The 9,445-nt window shown below is 49.2% G+C and overlaps 1 protein-coding gene across 1 annotated transcript; it reads left to right on the forward strand.

The window, feature by feature from the left end:
* The first annotated feature begins 206 nt into the window (after positions 1–206).
* On the forward strand, positions 207–9,129 carry LOC141989965 (uncharacterized). The gene is made up of 5 exons (XM_074956909.1): positions 207–305; positions 2,145–2,243; positions 4,253–4,342; positions 5,808–5,992; positions 6,243–9,129. Exons 2-5 carry the CDS (start codon positions 2,156–2,158, stop codon positions 7,098–7,100), a joined length of 1,221 nt encoding a protein of 406 aa, XP_074813010.1. The 5' UTR covers positions 207–305; positions 2,145–2,155; the 3' UTR covers positions 7,101–9,129.
* Positions 9,130–9,445: the final 316 nt, after the last annotated feature.

A 9,445-nucleotide genomic window follows, 5' to 3' on the forward strand; every position in this document is an offset into this window, starting at 1 on the left:
TGCAACAGCTCCCAGGAGCAAAGTAGGACAGAGCAGGGCCAGGGGTGGGAAGGAAGGGGCCGCCCAGTGACCCAGCCCGGAGGGGGCGAGCCCAAGTGAGGCAGTGTTAGGAGCCGGGGCAGGCTGCAGCAGGCGAGGGAGGAAGAGGGCCCCGCTTTGTTCCAAAGACTACATCTCCCAGCTGCCCCGGCACGGCCGCCCCTTCTCTCCGGGGAGCGTCCCTTGCACTTGCCGGTCCGCAGCGGCTGCTGCCCCGGCTCTGCGCACCGCGGCAGGCTCAGCCCCCGGGATCCCCCGCCGCCCCGGTAAAACTTCTCCGGGGGAGTTCTTCAGAGTTGCTCTGAGCACCAGGGAGAACTTCCCGAAGCGGCCAAGGGTTGCTTGGGGAAACTCCCGTGGCTGGGCTGGCTGCTGCCCGGGGAGTGGGGCTGGTGGGGGGCTGGGAATGTGTTCGGTGGGGTGAGACTTTGGGGGCTGCATGGGGCGGCTGTGATGGGGCTGAGCCAGCCTGGGCTGGAGTTGAGGGTTTTGTCTGCAGTGTGGGTGGGTTGGGGGTGGAGGGGGCTATTTTGAGTGTTCCTGCCTGGCCTGGGGGGGGGGTCTCTGCACTGTGGGGTGGGGAGGGAGGCACTGGGCTGGGAGCTGGGTGTGTGTGTCTTCTGTGCTGAAGCTGGGGGAGGGGAATGAAGGGGGTGTCTTTCCTCTGTACCTCTTTTCAGTCCTGCCTTTCTGCGGGGGACAGCAGTTCTCAGAGTAGGGTTCAGTTGCCTCATCCCTCCCTGCTGCCTTGGGCTCTTCCCCCCCGCCCTCCCGGCTGTGTTCTGGGGGCGCCTATGGTCTTGCAGGTGTGAGTTCCGCTCAAAGGCGGGCACTGAATTCTGGGTTCTGTGAGTGTGTGTGTTTTCCTGGTGAAACGCACTCACAGAAACCTGCTGGCTCCTGGTACCAACACTCCTCCATCGCAGGACTTGCTGCTCTTTACCTTTCCAAAGTTTGGACCGGCACTAGGCTCCCAAAGCCCCAAGGTATTTTTGGCTTCTGATTTTGGCTTTTGTGTGTGTGTTTTAGTTTTGGATCAGTCTCTTAAAAGTTAAGACACTTGTACAGATATTGCAGTTCAATGCTTTAGAACTGCCACCTCCCTCTTTTCCCTTCCCTTACAACTTTCTGTTGGTCTCCTTTTGCTTTCGCATGATAGTAGACATTTTCCTTTTGGGGATTCTAGCGAGAGGGAAAAACTCTTTCTCTCTCCAAAAGTCATCTGGGGGGATGAATGCTATAGGTGACAACTTTTAGAGTAGCAGCTGTGTTAGTCTGTATCCGCAAAAAGAAAAGGAGTACTTGTGGCACCTTAGAGACTAAAACATTTATTTGAGCATAAGCTTTCATGAGCTACATGCATCCGATGAAGTGAGCTGTAGCTCACAAAAGCTTATGCTCAAATAAATTTGTTAGTCTCTAAGGTGCCACAAGTCCTCCTTTTCTTTTTACAGGTGACAACATTACAATAGATATGTGAGATTTTTTTCACCCTTAAGGTTTTTCTTCTAATTTAATCTCCTAGATAAGTAACTAAACCAAGACCCATGCATCCTCCCCTCTTGCCTTCTGGTCCTTGGCTTTGGGTTACATTTAATGGGATGGATTGGGCCCAGTGATGAAACCTGTAACTAGCCTTGGACAGCAATGTTGGTTCACTATTCTGACTAAATGCCAGATCCAAGATTATGAAATGTTAGGGGAGATGCTGCTGCTGACTCCATTGTCCAACCCTGTGCTGAATGTTAAGTTATCTATGTATGTGCAGCTACTCAGATTTCGATTTCTTTCAAGTGGGAAGCAGAGCTTTTCTCACCATGCAGAAGAAAAGGCATCTCTAGTTTTAAAAGGTTGTATGTTTCAGATCTGAGCTCCAAATTTTGCAAACATCCTGAAATTTGAGGGCATGGCTGCATCTGGGATTTGATTCAGGCTCTGTCTCCATTTTACATACACACTTAAGTGATCTTATCAGAAAAAGAGAACCAGTTGTGTGAATTGGCAGCTGCCCTCATTCTTCTGTCTCCTGGCAGGCCAGATCTCCCAATGTGAAAGGTGAGCAGTAGTGTGTGTAGGTTTTGATTTCTTGTTTTTCCCTGTTGCAGGCCTGAGGACAATGGAGTCAATGGAGAAATGGCACAAGGATTTCATAGCCTTCAAGCTTCTGGACAAAAAATGTAACTCAAAGAGGAATGGGGTTACAGGTGAGTGAGAGAAGGGGAAATAGGATGTGGGCCCAGACTCGCCCAACAGGAGTCCCTGGAGGAAAGGGTGTAAGAACTGCAGCAACATCAATCTCAGTTAGTTTCAAATGCTGTAATGTATATTTCAAAGCCTGCTGTATCCCCTTCATGCCACCACCTCCAAAGAAGGGTTGTGGCCTAATGGTTAGGGTGGGACATGGAAATCAGAACTCCTAGGTTCTAGTCCCAGTTCTGGTAATTACTCAAGTGAATGCCCAAAGTCATACCCTAACGACTCTATGCCTCAACTTCCCCATCTGCAAAATGGCAGATACTGACTTCCTCACAAGGGTATTGGGAGGCTAAACCAGCCTTTGGGAGGTGCTCTTGCCATCTACAGTCCTTACAAAAATGATATGATAAAAGCTTTTAAGCCAAAAAATTCAAATTAGGGAGCCTAAAGTGAGGCCCCCCTAAAGCCAAGCATATGGCCACTGGCACCAGTTTAACTAAAGGTGTGTTTCAAAACCAACTTAGTTAAACTGCTGCAAACCCCTGTGCGGACACTCTTATTTTAGTTTAAGGTAAACTGAAATAAACTTGTAGTCTCTTAGGAACAAAGTTATGTGGAACTGAAATAAGGCTCCTTTTCTGCAAATTCTTAAGCATGTGCTTAACTTTAAGTCCTTGAAGTCAACAGGGCTTGACCGTAGTGAAGTGTACCACATACATAAGTGTTTCCAGAATCCTGGCCCAAGCATGCCCACGTATGGGGTTTGCACCAATTAAGCTAAACTAGCATAAGTTTGTGTGTAGACAAGGCCTTGTCTATCCGATTTATAAGAGGTGCTGAGTACTCGCTGCTCTCGCTGAAGCCAGCAAGAACTGCAAGTGCTCAGTGCCTATGAAAATTAGGTCATTTTTATGCAGATGCCTCTGTTTGGCTTTAGAGCCCTAGCTTCTGGCTCCCCAATTAGAATGCTTTGGCCTTTGAGTTACAACAGTACTGCTCAGGGAGCTTTGTGAAGTTCAGATGTAGATAGGAATATTGCTTATGTCTACAAAGCCCAGAAGTAAATACACTAAGGGCTCTATCCTGTATTCTTTAAGCAGCTATACAGAGAACTCAGGATCCAGCCTGATGGGGAAAATTCTCCTCTTTGACATGGATGATACTACTTGGTGTCAGTTCCACCCATGTACAGCATGTGATCGCAGTGGGGGGATCTGCCTGTGCAGAGGTAGCAGACTGCCAAGGCTTGATACAGCTGTGTGGGAGTGAGGGGAGAGCTCTTCTCTAAGGCTGCCCATCACTTGCCATACTCGGGTGCAACAGGATAACACTTCATGGCTGATGGATGGTGATCAGCTGCTGTTTTGAGGCACCATAATGCCAGAGACAAGGGGATCTCTCATGGATGAGTGGAAGCGGAAATGTCACACTTGCAAATCTCAGGAGAGGTGTGAAGATTGTCTGAAAATAGTGTTTGTATTGTCCAGTTCTGAAGTTAGCTGGAAACTGGCGACAGCTTAAATGTGTGCTTTAGGGAGGGACTCTGTAATAGGCGTGTTATCCCGGGGAAGCTGGGTTTAGGACATTGTGGAGTGAATTCAGTACAAACTTGATTATTTTAAGATCTCTGGCATGGGAGGTGGGTGGGTTTCAGCTAACTGAAGAATTGGCCCAATGATCTCTGTTGCCTGCACTGCACCTTCTAAGCCCTGATCAGCGTGGAAGCAGGTTGCCAGGCCATTGGTACTTGGAAGCATCTGCACTCTGGATTTGTGGTTTGTACAGCACAACGAGGAGTTGCTGGCCAGCAGAACGTTACCCTGTAGTACCCCGGGGCTGTACTGTATCTGTTTAGATGGCGCTTAGTTATAGGCCATGGCAGGATGCTTGTGAGCAGTTGCTGTCTGTCCTGTGGGTCTATACTTAAAAATACTCTAAATAAAGTGGGGTTTTGCCCTTATACATCGGGTCACTCACTATGCCCTTGCTAATGTGCATGTCCCTCTCAATTTTCCAGGCTTGATTGTAAAGCACCTTGAGAAAACCTTTAAGATGCCCAGCTCCTTGCAGCTCTCGTCCTCGGTGGCTCTCTCCCAGCACTGCACAGGTGGGTGTAGGCGTATGAGCTGTTTCAAGCGGCTGCCTATGTTTAAACCTGGCTTTTACACAGCCTCTGAGGAAACATGGAGAGCAGCAAAACAAATATTGAGGAGCAACTGGTTAGCAGGGAAGTGACTGGCCTTGGGGTTTTGTGTGGAGTGCAGCTAGGCTCTTGCTCCCTTCTTAAAGATGTATAGAGGGTTTCCAGACGAATAGCCCTGCTGTTATTTCGTAGTGGCTTAATGTCCCCAGAAAGCTTTGTCAGTGGTGGAAGGCAGGAATGGGCTTTAAAATGTTAATCATTTAAGCCTAGTGGGATCTAAATCTGTGCACTCTGCATGTTCTGCTCAGATGCTTGCCTCTTTAGATGGTAAGCTCTTTGGGGCAGAGACTGCCTCTGAGACACACACACACACACACACACTTGGTAGTCTCAGTTTGAGCACAGATTGGTGAATTCATGGTCAGTGCTTCTTAAAGTCCATGGTCTTGGATTGGAAAAGCTAATTGTTAACCTGTTGGAGAGAGGTTTTTAGGAGTGCTTTCTGCTGAACCCTATAGTTGAAGAGTATGTGTAATTATGTCTTAGTTTCTTAGCATGGCAAGTTCTGAGCACAGGGCTGGGTGCTAGAAACATATAGCTTCTAGTCCTGGCTCTGATTAGAACATCTGGTAGGTGGGAGGCTGACATTCAGAGGGTTCTGTTACTCAGGTTCCACATACCCTACTCCCAAACCAGCTGTGCATGAGCATAATTAGAGAGAGCTACATGCAGTCGGGTGGGTTGGGGCTTCTCTCCCTCCTGGAGCCCTATCCTCCCTTCATTCCCTCTGCTCTCTCTGTGCTCTACCTGTGGGGGAGAGTGAAACTGACCTGTCAGCTTCATTTGTTGCTGCTTCCATATGGAGTGCAACATTTGGTGGGGAGGGGTAGGAAGTGTGGCACAAAGTTCTGGCTCATTGAGCTTTTCTGTGGCTTGTGAGACAAGTCGTTCCACCTCTTCTCCTTTAAAACTTGCCTTACAGGGACGTGAGGATTGATTAGCAATAGTGCTTTTATAGCTATGTGGTACTGCACAGTAAAGCTCCTAAGCACTATCCTCTATGTAAATAAGGGTTGTCAGGAGCCATTGGGTCTGTAATGAAACGCTCCGGAAACAAATGGACTCCTAGCTCAATATTTCATTGTTTCGCCTTCCAAAAAGTGGGAAAACAGCAAGCACACTGACAAATGGGCTGAAAGGTTTCACTGTAGCTTCTGAGTCCCTCTGAATCTCCAGCTAAAATGCTCGTCCCATAATTGGTTCAAGCTCTTCTCTCAATGAATCGCAATATTCCTGCAGCAACAGCAGAACATTAAAGGGAGTGTTGAGGAAAGGCTTATTAAGATGCACAGAGCCCTGTCTCTCGACAAGGCAGATCTTTGTAATGAAAGCACTTTCTGTGCATGGGTGGCTTTTTCTATCCCTGCAGGCTCCTGTCCAAACTTGATGATGAATAGGAACGAAGCGCTCAATCGAAGGCCTGACAGTGTGTCCCCTGCACCCCAGCTGCCCACCAGGAAACATCGAACGCTCTGCTTTTCGCTCTCATCGGATGGGGATGGCCACTCTGATGGCCTGGTGTCCCAGGGGTGGCGGAGGAGTCTGCAGGCTCAGGTGAGGAGTGATTTGGGTGTGGTTGTGGCATGTGCTCTGTCTGATACAAGGGTAACTGGCTAGTTAGATGTCTGGGCATAGACATTTTTGAGGTTTTTAAGGCCTCTAGTGTAATCTGCTCCTGTGGCAGTTTGATATCTTGGCTGCTTGGCTGGGCCTACTGCCACCTCTGGCCCCTCTGCTGCTCCAGCTGCCCGTGAAGGTCTGAGAGAACAGGGTGCCAGCAGTCTAACCAGTCTTTGTCTTGCAGATGGAGCAGGCTCACAGTGGAGGAACAGCCAGCAGCACAGGGTCTCTGGAGCGGGCGTCCCTTTTCTGTGCCTCTAGATCCAATTCTTCCTCTAGTTCTACCCTGTCCAGTCCAGTGGGTCCACTCACCAAAGCCAAATCCTCCAGCCGGTTCTCCCTGTTCTCTCCGCCATCTTGGAACAGCAGTGCCGAGCTGGATTCCAACCCTCAGTCCTGCTCCAGCTCCAAGAAGTCCCGCAACTACAGCCAGAGGGGGGGTGCGAAGCCTGAGGAACCCAGCGACCCAAAGCCAGGAGGACCGGAATACTTCAACTTCTCGGAGCCAGTCATCGCCAGGGTGATGGACTGCATCTACCTGGGGAACCTCAATGCGGCCTACTGCGGGAGGGTGCTGTGCAGAAACAGCATCGACAGCATCATCGACATGAGCAGCCTGCCCAGCAACTGCAGCCTGAGTGTCATTCCATGCACATGCAGCCGAGGAGGGCTCCGGCACAGCTGGTCCCGCCTCAAGGTGGACATCCAGGGCCCCCTGAATGGGGAATGTCCTGCCCTGAGGGAGCCTTACTTCTGGGACATCAATGAGTGCATTGAAGCCTCTCTGGAGAAGAGGAAGCGGGTTCTCATCCACTGCCTGGATGGCTATTCCCTGGCCCCTACCTGTGTCATCCAGTACCTGATGGTGAAACACAACATGAGGCTGATGGCAGCTTATGAGTTTGTGAGGGCCAGGTACCCGCTGAACATCCGTGAGTGCCATCGGGATATGCTGGTGGGCCTGGAGAGATCCCTGCAGCCTGGAGATGTGGACATGGAGCGCTTGAAGCATTCCATGTCCCGGAAAGTAGCATGGACTTAAAAGGACAATGCGGCCAGGGACAGAGTGCTGTAACTGCCTGGTACTAGCCCTGAAGTGGAACCCGAGGCAGCCACACACAAAAATAGCCTTCATCTCCCTTAACGTGGTGACTGTAGCTGTTCCATGTGGAAAGAGGACAATGCTGGTGCATGCTCTAGAAGCTGTGGCTAGTGCTGCAAGGCAGGTGGCTAACCTGGGCAGTCGCTGCAGTGGCCATAGTGCAGCAGAAATGGAGTGTGGGAAGGTCTCTCAATCAGTGTAACACATCACAGGTCACTCTGGACAAGGATTACTGGGAGGGGAACCTCAAGGCACGCCAAGGTGTGTGTCAGCAAGGTCCTGAGTTGACTCTCTATAAAGCAGGGATAGGTAAGACATAGGTTTGTTCAGTGATTCTGGACACGCGTTTCTAATGACCACTCTCCCTACTGGGTATCATAGCTAGGTTCTTACGGAAAGCACCGGCTAGAGCCAATTCTCTCAACTGTGTTAGGGGGAAGGGTTGTGATTTGGGTAAAGAGGACATGTTAACACCTGAAAACGGGTTGGCAGTTCTGGCACCAGAGCACCCTTTGGAACTGGAGATAAACAGACCTTGGTTCAGTTATGAAGGACATTAAACTAGTGTCTCCTGGTGCCACGCTGGATTTATTATGTGACACACATGGAGAGCCTGTAGTGTGCAAAGTGCTTTCAAGTAGAAGATACAGCCCCTGTGCCCCAAGAGCTTACAGTCTAATAATGGAAAAGATGAGAGGATGTGGGAGGTGAGAATAAAGGTGAGGGAGGGAGGACAAGGGTTACAGCAATGGCAGTGGGTGATAGGTTAATTGTATGCCAGTCGGCCTAGTCTCCCACCATCTCCTAGCAACATCTGCGGGTGGATTCCTGAGAGCCCAGGACAACAGTGCAGTAATCAAATCTCTGGATTATTGGGCAGATCCTGTGTGGTGTGCCCAGGTCTTGTCTAAACTTCAGACAGGAGGAACCCGGGCTGAGCTGTTCCTGGAGCCCCGGTCACATTCTTCATTCTGGGGGTGTTGTATCAGTTCACCAGCTCCATGGAAGCTCCATCTCTTCCTGAAGTTTCACGTGTCTGCTCCTGGTCAGGATGACTTTAATGTCCTCTAGCAGCAGGTGGCTTCTCTTCTAACTCAGAGCAAAGCTCCTCTCTGAAGAATCTGATCAGAGTTTCCTTACATTTTTACTAAGTTTCTGCATGGATCTTCTCTTCCTTCAGTCTCTAGCTAAGTATTGCTCTTCTTCAGTCAGAAACTGGTGCCCTTTCTCACACTAGAACATTATCGCTCTCTGACTGGCTCTTTGATTTTCCTGACACTTGTTGGGTTTCCTCCTTGCCTTGGCTTCCAGTTTGAGCCTCTCTGATTATTTGTACCGAACACAAGGAGCTTGCTGGAGTTCCACCTTGCACTTCTGGGCTGCCTGCTCGAAGGGAAGTCTCCCAGAGGCCTGTGACCTCTGATTTCACCCAAGGTTATGAAGGAGGTAGCCTGGTGGCTTTGTTATCATACTAACCCATTGGCTAATCTAAACCTTTCACTTAATAGGGCTGTTTGATCCCCCTGTGATTCAAAAATACTGCACTACTTTATTAAAACAACAAAGTGACGGGACCATCAGGTTCTCAGCTCTCCTTAACCTTTCAGGCCAACATTTGAAGGTGTAAAGCAGTAACAAAACTCTTAAATAAAAGTCCATACCTGTCTTGCCTATGTGGACTCTGATGCTCCTCTTTCAGCTTGGCCAACATACAAGGCACTCTTGAACTCTGGGAACAGTGTGGAGCAAGCTTAGACTCTTGTGTATAGCAGTGGGTGTAGGAACTGTCTGGGTGCTGTGGAAGTGAGTTGGGTAACTCACCAGTTCTGGGCATCACTCCTAGTGCCAAGCAACAATATGTAGGGCTTGTGGGCAATTTGTTGCTGAACTGTGTATTTTGTGTGCTGCAAGAACGTTGTTTCGTTGAAGAGCTTGCAGTAGAGTCCTTGGAGACAATAATAAAGACTTGTTTAACTTTGGGAAATGTGGCTTGCCTTGCTGGTGATAGTAAGATCAGAAGCAATGCTGTTAACCTGTTTCGCTAAAGGGCTGCCTTAGCTCGATGGGGGAAACCACCTATTTAGAAATGCTACTGTTCTCTCTTTGTTTTTCATTCCTAAGGAAGAATCTCTGAAAAACAGCCTCTTGCAGAGGAATTGAAGCAGCAGGAGCAGATATTCCTCCCAGGAAGTTGTAGGTGCATCTACACTACAGAGGCTATACCATCATTGCTAGGGTCCTAACAAATTCACGGTCCATTTTGGTCAATTTCACAGTCATAGAAT

Source organism: Natator depressus, chromosome 6 (assembly GCF_965152275.1).
Source record: "Natator depressus isolate rNatDep1 chromosome 6, rNatDep2.hap1, whole genome shotgun sequence".
NCBI lineage: Eukaryota > Metazoa > Chordata > Testudines > Cheloniidae > Natator > Natator depressus.